The sequence below is a fragment of the Electrophorus electricus genome, chromosome 15 (genome assembly GCF_013358815.1).
Source record: "Electrophorus electricus isolate fEleEle1 chromosome 15, fEleEle1.pri, whole genome shotgun sequence".
Taxonomy (NCBI): domain Eukaryota; kingdom Metazoa; phylum Chordata; class Actinopteri; order Gymnotiformes; family Gymnotidae; genus Electrophorus; species Electrophorus electricus.
In genome coordinates, this window is record NC_049549.1 from 5,502,850 (window position 1) to 5,526,994 (window position 24,145).

General features: G+C 42.2%; 1 protein-coding gene across 4 annotated transcripts; it reads left to right on the forward strand.

Annotated features, from left to right (window-relative positions):
- The first annotated feature begins 551 nt into the window (after positions 1 to 551).
- Positions 552 to 23,854, forward strand: agla (amylo-alpha-1, 6-glucosidase, 4-alpha-glucanotransferase a). 4 transcript variants are annotated; one of them, XM_035534126.1, is made up of 34 exons: positions 552 to 632; positions 1,212 to 1,364; positions 1,941 to 2,151; positions 2,255 to 2,424; positions 4,708 to 4,911; positions 7,577 to 7,764; positions 7,945 to 8,056; positions 8,495 to 8,621; positions 8,976 to 9,078; positions 9,206 to 9,303; positions 9,457 to 9,596; positions 9,961 to 10,148; positions 10,488 to 10,611; positions 12,758 to 12,921; positions 13,174 to 13,275; positions 13,462 to 13,617; positions 13,765 to 13,915; positions 14,118 to 14,242; positions 14,840 to 14,952; positions 15,194 to 15,328; positions 15,538 to 15,668; positions 16,073 to 16,209; positions 16,553 to 16,686; positions 16,900 to 17,075; positions 17,228 to 17,330; positions 18,542 to 18,767; positions 19,475 to 19,586; positions 19,808 to 19,943; positions 20,844 to 20,956; positions 21,102 to 21,313; positions 22,512 to 22,609; positions 22,704 to 22,791; positions 22,920 to 23,053; positions 23,198 to 23,854. In XM_035534126.1, the coding sequence occupies exons 2-34, from the start codon at positions 1,283 to 1,285 to the stop codon at positions 23,313 to 23,315; spliced, it is 4,611 nt and encodes a 1,536-aa protein (XP_035390019.1). In that variant the 5' UTR covers positions 552 to 632; positions 1,212 to 1,282; the 3' UTR covers positions 23,316 to 23,854. The 4 variants fall into 4 exon arrangements, with proteins under 4 accessions (XP_035390019.1, XP_035390020.1, XP_026882893.2 ...); XM_035534127.1 differs by lacking the exon at positions 10,488 to 10,611 and adding an exon at positions 11,281 to 11,404; XM_027027092.2 differs by having other exon boundaries at positions 7,577 to 7,758.
- Positions 23,855 to 24,145: the final 291 nt, after the last annotated feature.

Sequence of the window (24,145 nt, forward strand, 5' to 3'; positions counted from 1 at the left end):
TTTCCTGTACCCAGCCTGACCATATGATGGAGACAAAGCGCAACAGGTGAATATAAGCAAAAAGTATGAAATATGAATAACATAAAACAAATTCGACACATCTGGCTTGGTTTCAAATCACAGATAATGAAAAGTAATAGTAATTATAGCAGTAGTAACAGCAGTAGTAACAGGCCATAATCATTTACATGATAGTGAAGCCATATTTAACCTGATGCATTTTCTTTTTTTTTTCTTAATTCATAGCTTAACTATCAAATTTACAAATTACATAACTTAATTATCATATTTACATTTTTTAAAAATGTCTTTCTGTTATTGTCACTGTCACTGTGATTACCGTAACATTTGGTCAAACGAAAACAGATGATATTTTGATATACTCTCGTGGTTCATGTTTATCAGGGAAAAAATTATATATATATATATATATATATATATATATATATATATATATATATATATATATATATATATATATAAACAATTATTGTCCGCGAGAGAATTTTTGGCCCCTATATTTGATAGAATACGATAAAGGGAAGCGGCGTGCAGCTGTACGTTCGACACGCCTCCATCAGCTGCAATTTGCAGAACGTCCTGATCTGGGACCAGGAAAACGGGCTACCGAGGTATGCTTATTCAAAATTTAACAGTTAACGTTACATTGATTCCTTGGAGTTGTCTTGCAGTTATTGCTGTCAGTTCTACCTAAACCGTCTGTCATATTGTGTGTATTTTACTAACATCAAGAAGTGCCGCCTTTTTGTTTACTTATGAACAGCTAGCTACATCGACTGCGGTTTAAAACAGCTTGTTTTTCAGTGACCTCGATCGCGGATAATTTTGCCATTGGTTCTTAATTAGGTTTTATTACATTATTGTTGTCATCTGACCTTGAGGCAAGACTGAATCGCCATTAGAATGTTTGCGATGCGATGCTTGTGCAAATACTGCTGCGACCTACATAAGCCGTTCGTTGATGGGTAGGTTGCAGTCGTATATTACAGCGTTCATACAATGTTGCGACCTTCCTGTAAGATTTCGGTGTTACAAGTTCCTTATGCGTCAGACTACCTTGGCTTGGAGACCTGAGGGGGCCATTTGACACGGACTGTGAAACACTGCTAAATGTCGCTCGGTCACCGTGATGCGTATCTTCTGTACGCAGTTTGCTTTATAGTGCTGTTGTCCTATGGCTCTCTCTGCAGCGAAGGGCGTCCTATTGAATTCCGAAGTGTCATTTCCTGTACGTTAAGGACGCTCTGAATAAGGAGTCAATATGTCACGGAGTAAACAAACTCGAGTGCTGGTCCTTAATGACATGGAGAAACTCGACAGGACCCTTTTCCGTTTGGAACAAGGTGGGCTTTTTTCTAAGTATACACCTGAGTAGTTTCCTTCTCAGGACTCTTTCTTTATGAGTAGTTTTATTTTGGTTGTATGAAGTATGTACCCTGGTCTTTTGGTAGTTTGTACCTTGTATATAGCAAAATTGCAACAAAGGGTGTCCTTTTATCAATTTTCTATCCATCTGAGAAGGTGCAATTTTCAAAGGACTAACATAATAAAAATGTAATTTACCGTTAACCACACTGCTTTTGCATAACTAGCTGTTCTCACGTGACTACTGTCAGATACCTCTGGGGTGACAGCTGCAGAGCTTTTATAGTACTACGCTTGTTGAGTGAACAAGATATTTTCAGTGGATTTCAGTAGGTGTGATAGGAATAAGAGTAAGAGCTATTCAAACTGTAACTTAATTAAAAATTTACAGAGCAGTTTGTAATAATGATAAACTTCAGTGTTTTTCAGTTTTGATATTAGGTGGAAATCAAAACAAGGCAGAAAAAGATCCACAGAACCTTGCCACCTAGTTTGGTTCAGTTTAATTCAGTCTAATTTAGTTAAGTTCACACATTGTTGGGTTTCTTTCCCAGAGTTCGAGCTGCAGTTTCGGCTGGGACCCACCCTCCAGGGGAAGCATGTGTGTGTGCATACCAACTACCCAACCGAGGGAGTGCGCTTTGATCGGCACAGGTACCACACACTCGAGTGGGTCAACCCAACCGGCCGGGAGGACGACTCGGACAAGTTCTGCTCCCTCAAGCTGCAGATTGCTGGATCTTACCACTATTACTTTGGGCATGGGTAAAGGACAAAACAATCCAAAAAACAATCTTTGAAGTTTTATGTTGAACATTTCACATGTCACTTTGCTGATTTGGACTAAGGTGAAGTTCCTTTGTTACAGAGATGACGAGAAAGTGGGAGGGGGTTACATAGTGGTGGATCCCGTGCTCCGTGTTGGAGCAGACAACCACGTCTTGCCCCTGGACTGCATCAGCATCCAGACGTACCTGGCCAAGTGCCTGGGCCCCTTGGATGAATGGCTCGACAGGCTCATGGTAGCCAAACAGGCAGGTAAAAGAAGAACAAAAATCTCTTTGCTTGATGCATTTCAGTTTGAAATGTTTATTTGCCATAGGTTACACGTGCTTTCAGGCAATCTAGGTTTAGAACCATGTCTTTTAGGTTCTGAGTGCTTCCAGATGCATGTTTCAGTTTATTTGAATTTTTTTTAAAAACAATGTACATCAAACCGTCTCCCAAATAACTAAAAAAAAAATGTAAATGGGAGACAAATATTTCAGTGACTAAAACAAAGAATGAAGCGCACAGGATTGAATTACTCATATATTTGCCAGAATGTAGATTCATTCATTTTCTTTAAATGGTGTTAGAATAACCATTAGTATGGTTTGATTCTGTTGTAGGTAGGACTGTATCCCTTTCTTCTGTGTTTTGGTGTTGCCTGTTACAGCGTACCCATACCCTCCTTTTCTGTTAAACGATCTTTGGATTAAGTAACATGTTTCATGAATATAATACCTTTTAAAAGTTGCAATGTCATATGTTAGTCATGAAATATCATGATATCATATGCATATTATATTATATTAAAATATTGCATTATTATTAATATATCATATTATTATTATTTTGATTGTGAAATATTATAATATTTATATGATCTACATTGTCCCTTAAGTGTGGCTGCAGCAGTCAAATTAAAACAACAGCTGTAAATCTCAGCGTTTTGAAAAAGACACAGACCTCAAGTTCAGGCTTTTAGATCAGGAGGGACCAATTTGGTACTTACTAGGTGATATTCACTTGCAGGAGGTGTCATAGTTGGGGGTGTCATTTAATAATCTGCAAAAGGCCATCTGACAGAGTCACTTGCAGATAGAAGGTGAACATACCGTTGATTAGATACTGCTAGTGGTCAACTGAATTTCAGTCAAGCTAGAATATGAGTTTTGGCTTTAGTTTACAGATGCTTTCAGATGCATGTCTGTTAGTTGCTTGCATTGACGTGTGCTGTGTTGTTGCTCTCGCAAGTGTCTAGTTCTTGAGTATTAATAAAGGAATTGTGCAAGGGTGTTGAAGGGCAGTTTCTGATCCCTATAATGTACAAATAGTTTTTTGTTAGTGTTTATTAGAGGTTTTCTATTAGAAGTCTGACTCAGCTGAAGTTACTGCACACTGTCCATTCAGCTTGAATGGATGTATAACTGACTCTAACCTTCTTTCTTGAGTAGTTCAGCTGCTGTGCATTTTACAGTTGCATTTAACCTTTCTTCTCTTTCCAGCACGTTTTAAACTATGACTAAATCAATGACCCTGACCACTGGTGGACTGCCTGTCATTGTGATCAATAGTCCAACCAGGTTAAACCACTGACTGAACACATGTTTTAAAACATTAAAAAAAAAATTTAATTGTTTCAACATGGTGTTCTCTGTTGTGTTTTTAAAATATGGTACTTCTTAAATAACAGATTTGCTGTTTTTTAACCTAGTAAATGTGTTCTCATTGCTATATTCTTGATGATGTAGACATATTCAAGACCAGAGTCAAACCTACCTGCTCAGTCAAAAGCTATTTTAGTTCATCTTAAGACTTTTTCACTTTATTCTTATTCTTATTTCATGTTTTATTTTTATCTTAATTTATTCCATTTAATTTTTCTGTTGTTCTTTGCTTTCTATTTTATTTTATGTTTTATCTTAATTTCTGTGATTTCATTTAATTCCTAGTTTTATCTTATTTTTTTCTATCGCATTTGATTTGTATTGCATTCTTTTGTAAACCTAAAGACCAGCAAAATGTTAACTTTTTGTTACACAAACAAAAATAGGAGGATATTAAAGTACTTTTTACATTTAATTCAAATCTGTTTAGAATTCTTCTATGTTAATAATTGACAAAGGGATAAAATTTACACTAAGTATATATTACTTATTTGTAAATAAGACTGTAATTACACTATTATTATATACAGTTTAACTTCTAAAATGTACAGGTATACGATGGTTGGAACAATGCAGTAATCTGCCAACAAATTATTATTATTATTTATTATTATTACCACTATTACGAGAACCCTGAAATTGTTCACAAGTTTGATATTGCTGTTATTCAGAACATTCTCTGAATAAACATAACATATTCAAAGATGTGTGACTGTACAGCATCTTTGAAAGTTAAGTTGTGTTTAACCCTAGTGAGAAGCTACAGCTACAAGTTTCTCAATGACTATAAACAAAGAAAGAACAATAACATCTGAGCTGGAACACTGAACAGATGCAAGCTGCTCTATCTTCACCTGAAGTCTCTGTGTGTGTGTGTGTCTCTTCATAGGCTATAACATGGTCCACTTCACACCGCTGCAGACGCTGGGTAAATCTCGGTCCTGCTACTCTCTGGCCGACCAACTGCAGCTGAACCCCGAGTTCTCTCGGCCTGGCCAAAATTACACCTGGACTGATATGGCTGCACTGGTGGAGAAGATGAAGAAGGAGTGGAATATGCTTTGCATTACTGATGTGGTCTACAACCATACAGGTGTGTATTATAGCTGCATGATGTAACAAAATATGACAATCTCAAATATATTGCTTCATAGAGTGATTGCAGTATACCGTGTGATATAACAATAAACAGATGATCCCTTGATGTAGCATGCTTAAACATTCTGTATTATCATGGCCTGTATTATCTTGACTAAAATTATTCATATTTGCTGGGCTATGTGAATGCTGTGATTAATTGAAATGTGCATAGAACACACAAAATTTGAATTTTCCAGAGTCACTCTAGCCTTAGTGGATGTCTTCTAGAAAAATTATAAAACAGTTAGTTCTGATCAAAATTTTTTGATTGGATAAGAGACAAAGCCAGGCTGATATTCAGTATAACAACACTCCCTCCCGTGGAATATTGCTTAAATACATCTTGGCACATAAGAGAAGCTTGTACTAAACAAATATGCCACTAAATCTGAGAAATCTAGCATTAGGCCATTGATAATAAAATTTAATAAGAGCAGTCACGTTCTTGGAAGAAATTAAATTAAATGTCACTTTTACTCAGGATTGTTTTGCTCCATAGCCCTATTCCATAACTGGCCTATTCGGATAATTTGCAGCTGCAAATTAAAGCTCTGTCCCTAGTGTTGTACTATTTGAGTCAAGACAGTCTTGTCTTGGCCTAAGCATCATTTGGACTCAGTCTTGAAATTCTGGTGACTGCAGTGTTTACATGCTTTGATTCTTTTTTCATTGTTAGAACTTTTGCAACTCATACAACAGCCAGAGCATTCTACTGTCCCTGCAACTCTTAGACAGCCAGGTAGCTCCATTGGCCCACAGTGAAACCAAAGTGCAACTAGTTTATATAGGTTTTAAGTTATTTTAGTCCAAATGTTCTCAAGCCATTCTTCAGGGACTCCCAGCTAAACTAGGTTTTGGTTCTGTTCCATCTCCAAACACCTTAACAGGGTTAAACCTTTAACCTTCATTACCTGCTTCGGCTGGAACAGAGCAAAAGCTGACTCGACTAGATAAAGAAAACCCTCCTCTAGACTATTTTGTCCCCAGTTCTATGCTTGCTGTAGCTACTGTTGCAAACAATGACACATTTGTGCAAAAAATATCCCAACTAAGCTCTATGTCAGTCAAAGGCTGGGATATAGCAATACGTTTACAAGAGCTTTATGAAAGTACTGTCTGTTCAGTGCCCTTTAAAAAAATAACATTCTAGTTTATTTCTAGAATATTGAAGATAAGGAACATCTCTTTATCCCCCCCCCCCCCCTAATATATATAGACCATTTGCTGTTTTCTTTGCTTGTGTTTTATTACCAAAAAAACCTTTATTTTGGTAGCTATAAGATCCACAAAATGTCACAGGTAGCTCAGTCTAACCATTTACATGTCTGAATCTACCATGAATAATCCAATTAAAACTGGCCTGAACCACATGTTTTAATCAGGCTATTCTTAGGGGATTAAGACCTTAACCACACAATGAATCTTGGACCATGTTTTTTAAATGATCACTGTTTACGTCAACTAGCAGTTTTAATTTGACTAACCTTGATCTACTGATGTTCATGTTAACGTAGCTACTGAGTGCGGATATGCCCTTGACAACCCTGTAGATCTGATTCATGTGTCACGGCACCTATACGATGCAATGCAACCTGGTGCACACCGTCGGCAGCTGCTTATGTGTTCATCTGAGCTCTAAAAATACCCCGGTTCATTGCGGTGGAACTCTCTTTCTGCCATCTGTCAGCACGCAAGACCTCAGGGCCTAAGAGAAGGATATCGAATCAAACCATGTAATGTCCTCATAAAAGCCTTTCCTGCTGAATATCACTTTCTTCCTTCCACTTGTTGATGACTGTGCTTGTGAGCTCAGAGGGTGTTCTAAATTACACTTCAAACAATACTTGCTGCAGTGTTTTGAGTTCAAGTGCTACTCAGTTGTTTGGGAATGTACTCGCATTCCTGTCACAGTCTCATTTGGATAATTTGTTTGGAGGTTTATGCCTCCTGCGGAATCCAGCCATGGTCCTTGTTTCTGAGAACTACCCTCACCCCTCCTACACAGATGGAGCGGAGAAACCAGGCCTCTCTGAGCATAGTTCACAGTTCATGGTTCTGGCATGAACACACAGCACTTGAAAGTTCACTCAGTGTGTGAAACCTTATCTTGACCTCAGCCTAAATGCCATATGCTAAGTAGGATCAGAGTTGGAGGGTGTGTGTCTGTGTGTGTGATTAAACTACACTTACTGACACACAACTATGCAGTCTTACACTTTAAGGGGTATCATCATTTATTTTCAGCTCTGTTTTGCAGAAATGGAAATAAATGATCATTTTTTAAGTCTAAAACAATATCAACTTACCTTCAGTACCTTTGATTGCTTGCTAAAAAGCAACGTTGCCGCTTTGTGCAGAAGTTTGGTGAAGGGTAATTTACACAATAAATATACTAGAAAAATAAAAAAAAGAGACTTGTATAATTTGTTAAATTAACATTTAAAAACATGAACTGTAGTCACATTATATATTTAAGCAAAAGAAACTCATAGCTGCATGGTGGCTTAATCATCTCTTATCATCTAAACAACCAATTGCTTGGTTCCCATGATGCTTTGCTGTCCTTGTTCAGCAAGATGACTGCTGGTCTCCTTACATTTTTCCCCTGCCTGGCATAGCTGCTAATAGTGCCTGGATCAAGAATCACCCGGAGTGTGGCTACAATCTTGTGAACTCGCCCCACCTCCGGCCCGCGTGGGTGCTGGATAGAGCCCTGTGGTATGTGACCTGTGACATCGCCGATGGCAAATACGCTCAGCGCGGGGTCCCGGCTGTTGTAGAGACGGACCACCACCTTAACGTGAGTGTGAGTGTGAGTGTGAGTGTGAGTGTGAGTGTGAGTGTGAGTGTGTGTGTGTGTGTGTGTGTGTGTGTGTGTGTGTGTGTGTGTGTGTGTGTGTGTGTGTGTGTGTGTGTGTGTTTTTATGCATTGCATTTCAGGTTTTTGCATTGTACATACAGAGTCTGGTTTCTCTGTCTTCCATAGGCCATCCGTGGAATCTTCTGGCAGGATGTGTTTCCCAAAATTAAGTTATGGGAGTACTTTCAAGTCAAAGTTGAACCAGCAGTGGAGAAGTTCAGAACTTTGCTCCAAAGCGGTGAGATTGCAGTATGAAAAAAATCACAATGGCTTCATTTAGATAAAAAAATGTTCCTAACTGAATGCTACATTTTAGCCTCTAATAAAATCATCCAAAATCTCACAAGCTTAAACTTAAGATGAAGCAGATGAGAGAAGAGTAAAACATTTACCTCAACGGGAAAAGCCTTAAGAACAGATTTCCTTCTGCTGTAACTGGTACTATAGCATCAATGACGTTAATTTGAAAAACTTTGGCTATTATTATAGGTTTATACTTTGTCTTCAAATACTACCAGCTAAATCAACTACTGGCTGAAATAAAAATGCCCAATAGTGAAATCCTTAATATCAGCAGAACTACACTCAGTACATGGAGATAACCTAGAAATGTATTATATGGCTTGTTTGCTTGTTGTTGATGATGATGTTGCTTTCCCATTCAAAACATGTGCAGGGGCCAAGCCTGATGGGAGCAAAACCGATGGCAAGAAGCAGCTCAGGATAATCCAGGACCCTCAGTACCGACGCTTTGGAAGCATGGTGGACATGAATTCAGCCCTGGAAATCTTTGTCCCAAATGGGTTAGTGTGTTACTGAATGTGATACCAGATGTGTGTCTGATATAGCTTCAGAGTTTCTCCCTGTGTGCCATACAGTCCTGTGTACAGAACTCGATACCTTTACCTGCTCTACAACCTTAGGATTGGGATTTTTGTGTTCAGAAATCTTTAAAAAATGACATTACAATGTTGAATTTTGACTGACTGGCTTTTATTGCTCTAGCTTGTCTTTCAAGCAGCTTCCTCTGGCCGATCTACTGTCAAAATGCATAATAAACGAGGATGCTAGCATCAGCTACAGATTTATAGACCTTTGAGAGACCAAAAGGGGTGACCTACCCTGACTTGCATGGAAATTGTGGGGTGCTTTTCTAGGAACAGTCCGGGGGCCATCGAGGACTGCTGCAACTGGCTCAAAAAGAGACTGGAAGAGCTGAACAGTGAACAGTACAAAGAGATCAGCTATCATCAGGAGCAGGTTAGGTCTTTCTCCTATTTTTCTTTTTTCCTCTCTACCTCCCCCTCACTTTCTTCCTTCCCTTTCTGCCTCTGATTTCTTTCACTGTGGTCCAGAGAATTAACTTTGCTGCTGTGCCTTCTTCTAGGCTGTTAACTGTTGCATGGGTACCGTGTGTTATGAGCGTCTGGCCGGTCATGGCCCCAAAATGGGTGCCGTCACCAGAAAGCATCCCCTAGTTACAAGGTAACATCAAGCAACTCGTGGGACGTTTTGATAACCCATGAGCCTCTAAAGTAAATACACTGTTTATTAAACTAACCACAGACTCAAGGGTTAAAATCACATGAAATTGTGATTGGACACCATCTTCTGAACTGCCGGGTGTTTCCTGTGCAGGTACTTCACGTTCCCGTTTAAAGAGACGACCCTGGAGCAGGATCTGCTGCTCATGGACCAGCCAGAAAAAGCATGTCACTTCCTGGCCCACAATGGATGGGTGATGGGGGATGATCCGCTGAGGAACTTTGCTGAACCAGGTCTGCATCTCTGCCTCCTCTTAACCCAGTCACTCGAACTTTATAACCACCTGCCCAGCACTTGGGCTTTATTCTGTATGTCTACATGAAGGTCATTTCAAGAATTGCATTACACTTCCAGGTAAAAGATGGATAAGACAATATTTAGCGTGAATTGAGTCATATCCCACTTTGTAATTTGTGATACTTGCTGGCATCTGGTGGTCGGCAATCTGATTCTGATGAGCCAATGCACAAGAAAAAAATTCCTCGCTTAAGCATCATCCCAGTCTTGACCACTTGGCAGCACTGTCAGCCTCATCTTTTGAGCAGCGCTGAAAGCAGCCTCTTCTCCCTTCCATACCATACCACTACCCCCGCACAGGCTCTAACGTCTATGTGAGGAGGGAGCTGATCTGCTGGGGCGACAGCGTGAAGCTCCGCTACGGCAACGGCCCTGAAGACTGCCCCTACCTGTGGGCTCACATGCAGAAGTACACGGAGATCACGGCCAAGCACTTCACGGGCGTCCGGCTGGACAACTGCCACTCCACACCGCTGCACGTGGCCGAGGTACGGGAGCCCAGAGGGACCGGCACACTTGTTTGCTGAGGGACTTTTCTGAGTGTGCCTTCTGTAAATATTAGATGCGAATAGAGCAAGATTAATTGCATCAGAATTTTTCAGCGATGAGGTCTTATGATCAGACCTGTCGCTCAGTGACAGTGTTAAACCAGAGGCATCACTGGCTTCTAATTGTACCCCTGGAACATTTCATCCTCAAGAAAACTATGCCTCTCACCCAGCATACACTCTGCTGCTGGTGTAGTGTGTTAATAATATCGAATGCAGTAAGCTGTTCTAAGTGTAGGGAGGCTGAACAGACTCTGACTGTTGGTTCTCACCCTGCAGGCCATGCTGGCTGCAGCCAGGGCGGTCAGGCCCAATCTGTATGTGATAGCCGAGCTGTTTACTGGCAGCGAACTGATTGACAATGTGTTTGTAAACCGGCTGGGAATAACCAGTCTCATCCGAGGTACTGCAAGGGACTCAGCGGGGGGGGGGGGCTGGGGGCCAAGGGGGTGTGGTCTGAGGCTGTGTGTTGGCATGACACTAATGGAATGTTTGTGTCTCTCCATCTCTGCTCTGCATCACTTTCACCTGATACCCTCCCCTGTCATCTCTACCACTCGCCTCTGTTTTGTCACAAACCTCTGTATGTCATAACGCTGGCGCACCTCTTCTATTCTGCCCTCTTACCCTTACAAAAAACAACATATTTCTTTCTGTACTGAAACTGTCCTGCTTTCATGGAACAACACTCACTTTAACTGGATCTCTTTGCTGGCCTGCTGTCTCTCTCCCTCTCCCTCATCCTTTTTCTTCCTCTCTCTTTCTGTCTCTCACTTTCCCTCTCATTCCCTCTCTCTCTCTCTCTCTCTCTCTCTCTCTCTCTCTGTCTCGCTCTTTGTCTCTATCCCTTTCTTTTCCTCTCCCCCGTCTATGTCTCTTCTCCTCTCCCCCTTTCTACCCCTCTCTATCTCTCTCTGTCTCTTTCTCTGTCCCTCTCTCTCTCTCTCTCTCTCTCTCTCTCTCTCTCTCTCTCTTTTTCTCTTCCTCTGTCTGCCCACTTGCCCCCTGCTTCATGTTTTCTGTCCCCACATCTGCTGTGTGCTGTTCTAATTTCGGCCTGCGGGGGGCATAGTTCATGCTGGATGTAGCCCGTGCCCTCCGTCCTGACCTGTACGTGGTGGCTGAGCTCTTCACGGGCAGCGAGGAGCTGGACAATGTGTTTGTGACTAGGCTAGGCATCTCCTCGCTCATCAGAGGTAGGCCATTTAACCACACTATGTAAAACTATAACCCCAAAGGAACGTCACACTCTATTCCACTATAACTTCCACTATAACTACACTCTGTAAAGACCCTGATACAAGTTCTGTAATCCATAATACCAAAAAGTGGCTATATGTTACATCTGCACTATAAATAAGTGGTAATCGTGATCGTATTATTTGTATTTGCAATATTGATAACAATGTTACAATGAACGAATGAGTCCATTAACAAATCAGTTGTTTTATTGAGTACTGTTATAATCCCAACCAATCACAGCCGTTCCAGTTCAGCTTTCTGTGGGTGTTTTGACAAATCACAATCAGCTCGTTTTTAGTCATTTAGTATCTAGCATTCACCTTTGTGTTTAAATATGTCACGATGCACATTTTGCGGTCATATTTAGCAGTCACATTTTGTAGCAATATAATGTAGCAATGCACCATTTTTGTCTATATCATGCAGCCATACTAATGGTGAAGCCTAACCAAGATCTGTTGGCGTGATCTTGTATTCGTCATTCCAGAGAATCCTCCAAGCCTTCATAAAGAGAAAGACTGACACTTTTGGCTTTAACTAAGCCTATAAAAGTGCTGTGAACAATGTTAAGTCCTACCTGCATTTGCTGCAGTGCACTATAGTGTGTTTTGTGTGTGTGTGTGTGTGTTTTTAACATTCAATGAGTATCTGTCAGCGGTGTGATGTAAAGTCTGTGTATTTGCATCACTGCTACGGCATGCGGCCTGAGCTAACATTGCATCACGGCAGATCAGCGTGCGGCTAAAAGCACCTCAGTGTGTGCACTTTGACTTTGCTTGAACTTCAATGTGTTCCGTGGTGCCAGCATATGGCTGGGTAACCTCCATAAACTCCACATCCATGCTTGAGACTTGAGATTCTGTACACTGTAAACATGATTGTGCTGACATGAAAAATAACGAGGGATGGTTGAAGTCTTGGGGGGAAAAAAAAAACTTCAAGGTCCTGTAGCACTTGTGCTGGAGCAAGGAGAACAGTTGCCAGCAGCACCAAGGTCATGGGTTCAACCCCCAGGAAGCACGTGCTAGCCTTCACCCTCCTCCTGGCTTGGTGGTGCTGTGAGTTAGCTAATTGGTGGAATTGGACACTACTAAATTGGGGTAAAAAAAAAATTTCAATAATCACTTACAGTTTAGTGACACACTATACATTTTTTAACCGTTTCAAAAACTTGCATAGATAATCAGTGCCATTCTGATACTTTGTCAGTGCGTATGGTTACACTAATGACCACTGCCTGCAATTGTGTGTGTGTGTGTGTGTGTGTGTGTGTGTGTGTGTGTGTGTGTGACTGTGCATTGCGGCAGAGGCGATGAGTGCCGGCGACAGTCATGAGGAGGGCCGGCTGGTGTACCGTTATGGTGGTGAACCCGTGGGAGCCTTTGTCCAGCCTAGCCTCCGACCTCTCGTACCCAGCATCGCCCACGCCATGTTCCTGGATGTCACCCATGACAACGAGTGCCCCATCCAGGTAGATGAGCTCATCACCGTTTCCGGCACCATTTAGATTATGTTAGCATAAATCAGTGCTGAGAAACAATGAACATGTGGGCAGTGCTCACAGAAAGCCACATAAGAGGTTGGTTATGATGCAGTGGTTTCTACAGTCTCATGACCCAGCTTCTACTGAGAACAGCTATATTGTATACATATAATTCACTCCTGCTGGCCAAGATTCTGAGCGGTGTGCGTGTGTGTGTGTGTGTGCGTGCGTGCTTTGCAGACTCGCTCAGCATTCGACTCGTTGCCCAGTTCTGCGATCGTCTCCATGGCCTGCTGTGCCACGGGAAGCACCCGCGGCTACGATGAGCTCGTGCCCCACCAGGCAAGAGACTCCTCACTGCTAAGCATTACTGCAAATGACCAGCAGGGGGACACAATCCTCATTTATAGTTGAAGAAGGACTTCATACAACACCAGTTCAATCCTGAATATTGCAGACAACTAATGTTTTAATCCAGATCATCTGTTTTGTTGTGTGGACCACGTCTCCGGTTCCTCACACTGGCAGATCTCAGTGGTGTCAGAGGAGCGTTTCTACCAGAAGTGGAACCCCCAGGCTGAGCCCTCCAAGCCTGGAGAGGTCAGCCTGCAGTCAGGTATCATAGCTGGCAAGCTGGCACTCAACCGGCTGCACCAGGAGCTGGCAGCCAATCGTTTCAACCAGGTAAGTGCACTGTATGTGTGTGAGCGCGTGTGTGAGCGTGTGTGTGTGCGCGTGCATCTGCGCACGCGCGTCTGTGTGTGCGTACGCATGTGTGTTTTTCCATATTTTCAGATGCACCTGTGAGAATTTTAGAGTGTCCTCCCCCAGGTGTTTGTGGACCAGGTGGATGAGGACATTGTCGCAGTGACACGTCACTGTCCCAGCTCGCACCAGTCAGTTGTGGCTGTGTGTCGCACCGCTTTCCAGAACCCCAAGCACCACAGCTACTCGGATGAGGTTCCTCCCATGTTCATCCCTGGTGAGTCACCTCTTCCTCCTTATGTGTAGAGCAGCTCACACCTCTCTGCTCATACTTTATGTAGCACTGTTTTATTCCTGAATGCGAGGGGAAGAAAATACTAGAACAATACAGAACCCTCCCCCAATACTGTCTCTCTCTCTCTCCCCCTCTAGTTCATTTCATTGTGCACACTCTCTTTCCCTCTCCCTCTATATCTCAGGTAAGATCGAGGAGGTGGTACTGGAGGCACGCACGATTGAGAGGCAGGCTGGCTCCTACGTGAAAGACATGAAGAGCATTAACGGCCTACCTGGGTTCACCGTGGAGATTAAAGAACACATCCAGGTAAGGGGAGTGTTCTGGGCCCGCCCTAATTATAACCACTGTCCGACTGACACGATGGCCTGTAAGTGCTCCAGCTGGTTTGTGAATGTACAAAGACCCCCCCACCCCCCACCCCACCCCCTGCCGTGCAACACATTAGCCATTTAACACATAGACATTTCAAAATCCAGGTTAAAAACATTTCTATTTTTGAGCTTTGTTTATTTTTGCTGCACTTTATTTTATCATTGCACCCTTAACTCTTTTAATCTTTTTTTATCTTATTGTTTTTTTGTTTTTTGTTTAAATTACTTGTGTTTTAATTGTATTTTTATCTTTTCATTTAAGTCAATTATTTTATTTATCTATGAAACTGTTTCACAAGAGCTTCCCTGAGGTGATAGATCTTGACATGTAATAAACATTTTTATTGTTATTTTATTTTGTTTTTATTGTTGTTTTTTTTTTGTTTGTTTGTTTTTTGAAGCAGTTTGAATTGCCCCTATGCATGCCTTGCCTCTGTGGCTTGAAGGGTGTAGCTACAGTAGTTTGCATTGGTTCAGTTGTGTTTAAGCTACAACAGTTTGCTCAGCAGTGGTGTTTTGTTTTGTCTCACAGCTGAAGGACAGTGGGGTGGTGAAGCAGGCAGGGGTGACGTCCCGAGGGCGGAGTGAGTTTGTGCAGGAGATCGTGTTTGAGCGCCTCACGCCTGGCAGTGTCATCGTTTTCAGGTTAAATCTGAATGTGATTGTTCTGAACATTGCAGTCTTGGGATGTTCACACACAAGCAAAAATCTAGTTCACTTACGTTTCTATGCCTCTTCCCTCTTCTCACCCCCTGTCCCCATCCTCTCTTTCTTTCTTCTCTCTCTCTCTCTCTCTCTCTCTCTCTCTCTCTCTTCCTTCTCCGCTGCCCTTCTGTTTATCCTTCTATCTTTGTTGGCTGCGCTTCCTCTTCCTCTCTGTCCTCAGGGTAAGTCTGGACCCTAAAGCCCAGGAGCTCGTTGGGGCCCTGAGGAACCTCCTCGTTCAGTTCAACCCACACTACCAGGCAGGCAGTGTGCGGGATGAGAATGCCCCAGCCATACTGAAGACCCCACTGGCACAGTGAGCAGTCGCATGCACTTCTGCAGATTTGTCACCAGGGGGCCCTGTGATATACAACTGAATGCCCTCAGTTTTCCTTTACACATTTATTAACTTTACTCTATTTGGTAATGATCATATTGAAATGGGCAACTCATTGTGTTCAAACCTATTTAATTATTAGTTTTTAATAGTGATTTCATACGTACTGATATATCCCTCCTTGGCAGAATAATTGAGAAGCTGACTCTGGCAGACATGAACGTGCTGATGTTTCGCTGCGAAGCAGAGGAGAAGGAAGATGGAGGAGGCTGTTACAATATCCCTGGCTGGACCAGCCTCAAGTATGCTGGCCTGCAAGGTATGCACCAAGCCTAGCCAAATGCACAGACACTGCCCTGGCCTCTGCATTTTCTTGCTGGGATTGGTAGTTTTTGGGGTAAGTCACAAAGTCTCCAGTCACTGTACCAGAAGGCCACAATACTGCACAGTTTAGTTACTGCTGCTCTCACACCTCTTTTTGATTCATAAAGGCCTCAATGATGTGTTATTGAGGCGAATCAGTTTAGAATAACAATAAACAGCAAGAACAATTTTTAGAGGGGGTCAGCAAAAGCTGCCCAACGGGTTTCGTCCTAAATCATGCTTTTCATGTTTTCTATGATTAGGCGTTCCAAAAAATGCCCCTTTTCCAAATCTAGAGAAGTAATAGCCAGGTAGATAATTATAGAGGAGTCATTCTGAGATATGGGGTTTTCCACACAGGCCTGATGTCAGTGATGAGTGACATCCGTCCCAATAATGATCTGGGTCACCCCTTCTGTGACAACCTGAGGCAGGGTGACTGGATGATCGACTACGTGAGTAACCGGCTGGTGTCTCGGGGAGGAGTGCTCGGAGAGGTAAGCTCCAGGAGATGAGAGGATCCAAAATGTGCACACGATTTCCCAAATATTCTCTAGTGTCCTATAATTGTAAGTGTAATAAATGTAATAAATAGATTTGTAAAAATCTTAATAGTAGAGGCTGTATGAGTTGTTTGCGAACTAGGCAAGAGTTTTCCTGTTGGGCTCTCCACTGTTTGCATTTGAAATAGCAGGTCCGGGTTAATAATAGAGATTTGGGTCAAAGTAGGCCTCTCTGAAGAGCCTGCTGATAAGACCAAAGTTGCAACGTCTTAGCAGACTTCAAAAGCAGCTGGTCATTGTTGAACTCCTGGGTCCTTTGTTCCTCCGTGTTGTGCAGGTGGGACAGTGGTTTCAGGCCATGTTCAGTTACCTGAAACATATCCCTCGCTACCTCATCCCCTGCTACTTCGATGCCATCATGGTTGGGGCCTACACCACTGCCCTGGATGCTACTTTCAAACAGATGTCTAGGTCAGTTTCTTATCTGTATTTATGAGCCAGTTATTATACTGTATTATTCTGCTTTATTTTTAAAGTCATGCTATGACTTTATATGGAATGTTATGTATTATCTACTTTTGTGCATCTAAAATCTTAAACATTAGGACAGTCAAACATGACAGTACAGCTGTCAGCAAGACTTTCCAGGAGAAAGTGTGAAAGATTTTGGTGTGTGTGTCTCAGTTTCATCCAGAAAGGCTCGACCTTTGTGCGTCTGCTGGCCCTGGGCTCGGTACAGATGTGTGGCGTGGGCCGTTATCCCGCCCTGCCCCCGCTCTCTCCTGCACTGCCCGGCATCCCCTACCGCACCAATAGCATCACCAAGCAGAAAGAACAGTGCTGTGTCTCCATGGCAGCAGGTCTCACAGCGACATTATCTTCACCATCTCATTTTTGGAACACAGAAATTCAGCTAGGGTTATGAGCAGTCTTTTAAGTTTTGATAGGAATTGTAAAAATAACCTATTGACATGGCTGAAGTAAATAACTCTGTCCTATGCCGGTTTGATAGGTTTGCCTCATTTCTCTTCTGGAATTTTCCGCTGCTGGGGTAGAGACACGTTCATCGCCCTGCGGGGACTCCTGCTTGTTACCGGGCGTCATCTAGAGGCCAGGTAATCTCCACCATGACTGTTTAATCCATTTGTCACATAATTGGCCAGGGAAGATGGGTTTGGGTATGGGTTTAGGTAACTAATAAAATCAGGTTAAGAACTGACCAACGCATTATTAAAAAGTGGAAGGACAGTGGGGAAACATCATCTTCAAGGAAGGAATGTGGTCGGAAAAAAATCTTGAATGATCATGATCGGCAATCACTTAAACTTGTGGTGAAATCAAATCGTAGAAAAACAATAGTAGAACTCAGGGATATGTTTAATAGTGAAAGTAAGAGCATTTCCACGCACACAATGCAAAGGGAACTCAAGGGATTGGGACTAAACAGCTGTGTAGCCATAAGAAAACCACTTGTCAGTGAGGCTAACCGGCAAAAACGGCTTCAATTTGCCAGGGAGCATAAAGATTGCATTCTGGAGTAATGGAAGAAGGTCATGTGGTCTGATGAGTCCAGATTTACCCTGTTCCAAAGTGATGGGCGCATCAGGGTAAGAAGAGAGGTAGTTGAAGTGTTGCAACCATCATGCCTGGTGCCAACTGTACATGCCTGTGGTGGCAGTGCTATGATCTGGGGTTGCTGCAGTTGGTCAGCTGCAGCAACCCCAGATCATAGCACTGCCAGCACAGGCTTGTACGGTTATGTTATGTGCCCAAAGAATGAGGTCAGCTGACTACCTGAATATACTGAACGACCAGGTTATTCCATCAATGGATTTTTTCTTCCCTGATGGCACGGGCATATTCAAAGTTGACAATGCCAGGATTCATCGGGCTCAAATTGTAAAAGAGTGGTTCAGGGAGCATGAGGCATCATTTTCACACATGGATTGGCCACCACAGAGTCCAGACCGGATCCCCATTGAGAATCTTTGGCATGTGCTGGATAAGACTTTGTGCAGTGGTCCAAATCTCCCATCATCAATACAAGATCTTGGGGAAAATTAATGCAACTCTGGACAGAAATAAATGTTGTGACATTGCAGAAGCTTGTGGAAACGATGCCACAGCGAATGCATGTCATAATCAAAGCTAAAGGTGGGCCAATGAAATATTAGACTGTGTGATCTTTTTTTGGCCAGACATATATATATGTTTAACGTGAAGTCGAGTTAACTGTTTCTCTCTCTCTTTTCCTCTCTTGCACTCTCTTTCTCTCTGGCATTTTCTGTCTCTCCATTTTTCCCCCTTCTCTCGCTCACCCACTCAGGAACATCATTCTGTCCTTTGCCGGGACACTAAGGCATGGCCTGATCCCCAACCTGCTGGGCGAGGGCGTGGCAGCCCGCTACAACTGCCGCGACGCAGTCTGGTGGTGGCTGCAGTGTGTCCAGGACTACTGCAAAATGGTGCCCAACGGGACGAGCATCCTCCAGTGCCTCGTGTCCAGGATGTACCCCACTGACGACTCACAGCCTCAAGCCCCCAGCACACTGGTGTGCCACTCACTCCCTGGGTCTTCACCCTCTGCCCAGGACACCATCACCTTAGTGAAAACCATACCATGTTTTGTACATTAATTAGTGACTGCTGAATTAGAAATTCAAGAGCCAGTTGCTTAGTAACTCCTTTAGATCAAACTCACAACACCTGCAGGAACCACTGGTAAATGGAGAATGTAGTCTAACAATGTGCTCTTTGTTTTTAAACGCTCACTTTATTAAAAATACTTATCTTGCACATATACTTTATTGTGGCCCTTCACACACTGGTTGGGTAAAGACTGTAGATTCAAGACTGAGATGTACATGGTAGAGGGTTTGCAGTAAATGGGCTATATTTATTGCCATACCCTCTACACATGTACATCTCAGATCACAGGACCACCACTTATTTTTGGTGCTAAGTGATTCTCAGAAGGACCACTAGAATGGTAGTGGGGGTTGAACCGTGGTCTGCCCAATCCCTCACCCACCCCAAAAAAATCCAGGCCAAAATGGTCATGCAGTCACTTGATCATTGATGAAGAATTGGAGGATGGCTAATGCAAATTGCATATGGTAACAGATGGGATGTGGACTCTTAACTGTTAAGGTCTTTAATGAGGTGTCTGGTGAGTGCATGCACGCGCACACACACACACACACACACACACACACACCCACACCTGGTGTGTGTGTGATGTGCTGCTGTCGTGCCGCAGGACCAACCCCTGTACGAGGTGATACACGAGGCCCTGCAGCGACACATGGAGGGCATCGAGTTCCGAGAGAGGAACGCTGGGCCACAGATCGACCGCAACATGAGAGATGAAGGTGACCGAAAGCGTTAATATTGCTAAGGATTGTTATAAACTGGTGTTTAGCATTGAGATTAGCATTTTCAAGTATGACACATACTTTTGTTTCAAAAGCATTAATTTAATAGATGTCCAGATGTTTTGAATTTGTTTTCCCCCCCCAAGTTGGGTTTATTAATGTTAGTTACAAAATTGTTGTTTTTGAGCATCGATTGGGATCTCACATTCTCTCACAAGGTTTCAGCATCGTGGCCAAGGTGAATCCCGACACTGGCTTTGTGTATGGCGGCAATCGTTTCAACTGTGGCACCTGGATGGATAAAATGGGCGAGAGTGAAACGGCTCGCAACAAAGGCATACCCGCTACACCTAGGTAGCAACTGTTAGCCACAGCTGACAACACTGCTCTCAGCATTTGTGTGCTTTTGTTTGTTGTTTACCTGCTTTCTCTTAACTGTCTTGTAGCTGTCTTGATCTTATTACAGTGAGAGAGCTGTTACATGTTTTGTGTTATTGTGTCAGTGAAAACTATTTTTAGGCTGTTTTAAAGAAGTCTGTCATTTTGGTGTTTGGGATAATTCTCTGATGCAATAAGACCTTCAAACTGCAGGTTTATAGGTATTTAGGAGGCCTGCGGTAAACTCTTAGTCAGAGTTAGGGTTGTTATGATTTGAAAAATATTGTGGTTTCACAGTTTTAATGGACAAAACGGTGATGAAATGGAACTAATTTAAAACGAAACCTTTTCACGAAAGTCTTTTTGTGCATCTTTGTGTATATGCCAAACAAAAGCAAAAACTTTCAAGTCCTCCAGATGTCCTTCCTTAAACATTAAGAAAGGTTGCGGTACAAAACAGTTGCGATCACATCAATAATGGAATTTGTTCCATCACACAAACATTGTTGACATAGCAGGAGAGACAGTAATGTAACATGTGTACATAGAGGATTATTCCATGAAGTTGTTTTCCATGCAGTCTGCATCCCTGCATGGAAAATGGAGAGTGCTGTTGTTCCAGGGGTTGGGCAGTGTCACCAACACCAACCTGTATTTTTGGAAGTTACTGGGCACCAAAGGGACAGGAACCACTGGTTTAAGGACCATCTAGACCAACTAGCCAGTAATAGACATGCATTTTAATCAGTATTTTGAAAAACGTTGACAGCGATGTAACCAAAACTAACCTTGAAGCCATGATACTGTAACAATCCTATTCCAAGGATGACTGAAAGGCAGGGTTTTTTATTAGCTGCTATGATTGTTCCATGACAGGGATGGCTCAGCAGTGGAGATTGTGGGCCTGTGTAAGTCTACCTTGCGCTGGCTGGTGGAGCTCCACAAGCAGGGCCATTTCCCCCACACCACCATGACCATCCACAGAGACGGTGAGCACAGAGTTTATGTCAGAGAAGTGACTGGAAAATGTGCTTGGTTTTCATATTCCAGCTCAGAACAGTGTGAAATGTAGCATCAAATTGAATGTAAGCTAGACACCATCAGGAAACATTTTCCCTTTATTCTTATCTCAAGGTAAACAACGCACCGTGTCCTATGAAGACTGGAACCAAAAGATCCAGAATAACTTTGAGAAAATGTTCTATGTGTCTCATGACCCCAACGACCCCAATGAGAAGCACCCGAAGCTGGTCCACAAGAGGGGCATTTACAAAGACAGTTTCGGCGCCTCCAGCTCCTGGTGCGACTACCAGCTCAGACCCAACTTTACAATCGCCATGGTGGTGGTAAGCAGTGATTCTCAAATCAGTGCAAAGTTGGCAAGAGCTTTGCACCTCAGATTTGTCTCACTGAATCAGTATCTAACTGTGCACTAACAAGATGAGTGTTAAGGATCCCTGTGGATGTTGCTACCTTCCTTCATATGTTGTGGGGTCTGCCAGTGAGAAAGTCCACTATCCAGTTGCAGTGAACCATTCTGAGTCCCTGAACCAGATGTTTAGTGATCTGTTTGAATGAGATAACAGTATGAATGAAGAGCTGTCATGCTTTATTGATTGGAGTGTTATGAAGAACAAGGGATATGGAATCTTCTTTATATGGTGAAAAAAAAAAAAAGAAAGCCAAGTGGACATGCAACCAATACACACTGGAAACAGGTCAATATGCAGTCTCTCAGACTGTTTAAAAAGGTAGTTTGAGACACATTTGAGATGCAGCTATGTGAAATGGAAATGTATGAGTCTTAAAAAAACAAGGCATTTTTATTCCTCCTGAATGCAGCTATACACAACCACAAATTATGCACTGATACAAAAGGTTTGATAGTGTTGTAAACATTATCTGCTGAAGTAGTCAAATTGTGGGGAAACTCTTTGCCTAAAGCTGCTCTGTGAATGAAAACTGGTCAATGTCAGTTGCAGATGAACAGGGCAGGAAGGAGGGAAAATTTACATTCCAGAAGATAATTTTTTGATTCGCATGTAGAAGAAGTATGTCGTAATTTGAATTTCCATTGCTAATCGAATTTCCATAGACACATTGATGTGGCCAGTTGTAGATGGAATGTGGATACACCTTATCTGGACATTATCTGGTTATAAGAGTCATGAAATGGCTAAATGTAAATAGGCTTATTGTCTGCATTTTAGGAATGTAGTTTGTGTAGCCAGCCTGGAGTTATATGTGTTTTGTTTTAGATAATATTAAGTATTGATATACAACTATATAAATGCTTAAGTCATATTATTCTTAATATTCAACTACACAATCTATAAAAATGTATTATTAGGACTTATGATTATGCCTGGTTTGTTTCTTTTTAAATAATGAGTCCTTGGCTTTTTGCTTCATGTACAGTAGCATAGAATACCATAAGTTTAACAAGTCCTGCATAAAGGGAGTACAGTACCTCAAAATGTTGATTTTAAAAACCAAATAAATTGGTTCACAAGTAGTAAATGTACAGATTTTGATTGTGTTCAGGCTCCAGAGCTGTTTACTGTGGAGAGGGCCTGGGGGGCTCTGGATATTGTTGAAAAGAAGCTTCTTGGACCACTTGGAATGAAGACATTAGATCCAGAGTAAGTCGTTTACAAAGCTCTCAGTGGAAAATTTACTGTGACATTAACCTATATTGCAATCTTATATGTTATGTCACCATCTTCCTTCAAACAGTGACATGGTTTACTGTGGCATTTATGACAACTCGCTAGACAACGACAACTACAACCTAGCCAGAGGCTTCAACTACCACCAAGGCCCTGTAAGGACAGTTCTCAGAGGAAAATAAAAATTACTCTTATTTCCTGATAGCTGACAGAGATCCAGATATTTCCTGATTTTAGTTATTGGGATTTTTATCTCCTTCATGCTTGTTTTTTCCCTCACCAGGAATGGCTTTGGCCAGTAGGCTACTTCTTACGTGCCAAGTTATATTTTGCCAAGAAGCTTGGGAAGGATACTTATGACAAGACAGTGTTCCTGGTGAAGAATGTTCTCTCTCGTCATAATGTCCACTTGGAAAGGTAACCATACCAGCACTCACTGTCTCTGGTATTGAGATGGGTTTCCTGCAGTCGTTGTTAATGTTTCCTAACGCTGAGATACCCTGGTCCCATAATGTCAGTGGGAGACCTCCAGGCTTAAAACTTCCCATATTGTCTTTAAAGGTCACCCTGGAAGGGTCTGCCAGAGCTGACCAATGAGAATGGTCAATACTGCCAATTCAGCTGCGAGACACAAGCCTGGTCCATCGCCACTATTATGGAGGTCCTCTACGATATGTGAGCTTTCAGGGGCTCAGGGCCACCTGCCTAAAGTCTTCCTGAATGCTTTCTTCTGGTTGCACCTTGGCTTCTTGGAGCCAGTAAAAACAATACACGATCCAATATATGCACTGTGAGGGACCGAAAGTCAATTGCGCAAACCTGTGCTATTTGAGTGTTGTTCAGATATCTGATCCTAGGTTTTAACCTTCTTAGTGTATTTCAAAACAAGAATATATGAGGTAATAACCCTTGAGTACTAGTTCCTCTAACAAAGAATTTAAGTTTCATGGGCATGAGGGCCATAATCCTATTGCTGGTTATGTGACTGTGTTTCTGTAGTTATGGTAGCATATGACCTATTACCATGTGTTTACTTGTTGAAGGCTGGGCATCATCTGTGAACTACTGTTTCTGTTATATATGTGAATGTATTTAAAAAGAAATGTAAAATTAGAACATTTCTTTTGATGTTGGAGACTTGTATCATGGATCTTGTTTGCAGCTCTGAGATGAGCGAACAGGAGAATTACAAATAAACCACCAAGAGACCCAGAGTGATCTATCTAACCCAGAGTGATCTATCTAATAATCTATCTAACCGTTAAACCTTTTTTTCAGACGGTCCTCAAACACAAACATGAAATGTTTCATTGGCTCAAAGACTCTAACATAACCTATTTATTTTGAACAAACGAAAGGATAAAAGTAAATTTTTCTTAGTTACAGTATGAGGTTTAGGTGTAGAATGCAGATCAATGCATTGTGACAAATCAGTAAAATGCTCATAAGAACAAGTCAAAGATGGCTCCAAAAGCAATCAGTACACAAAGATCCATGCTATTGAGAGAA

Excerpts from the sequence above, each read along its gene's own strand:
- agla (XM_035534126.1), top strand. The coding sequence starts at position 1,283 with ATGTCACGGAGTAAACAAACTCGAGTGCTGGTCCTTAATGACATGGAG. Across the intron at positions 20,957-21,101 it reads CATGACCATCCACAGAGACG|GTAAACAACGCACCGTGTCC; the intron begins GTGAGCACAGAG and ends TCTTATCTCAAG. Across the intron at positions 21,314-22,511 it reads TTACAATCGCCATGGTGGTG|GCTCCAGAGCTGTTTACTGT; the intron begins GTAAGCAGTGAT and ends GATTGTGTTCAG.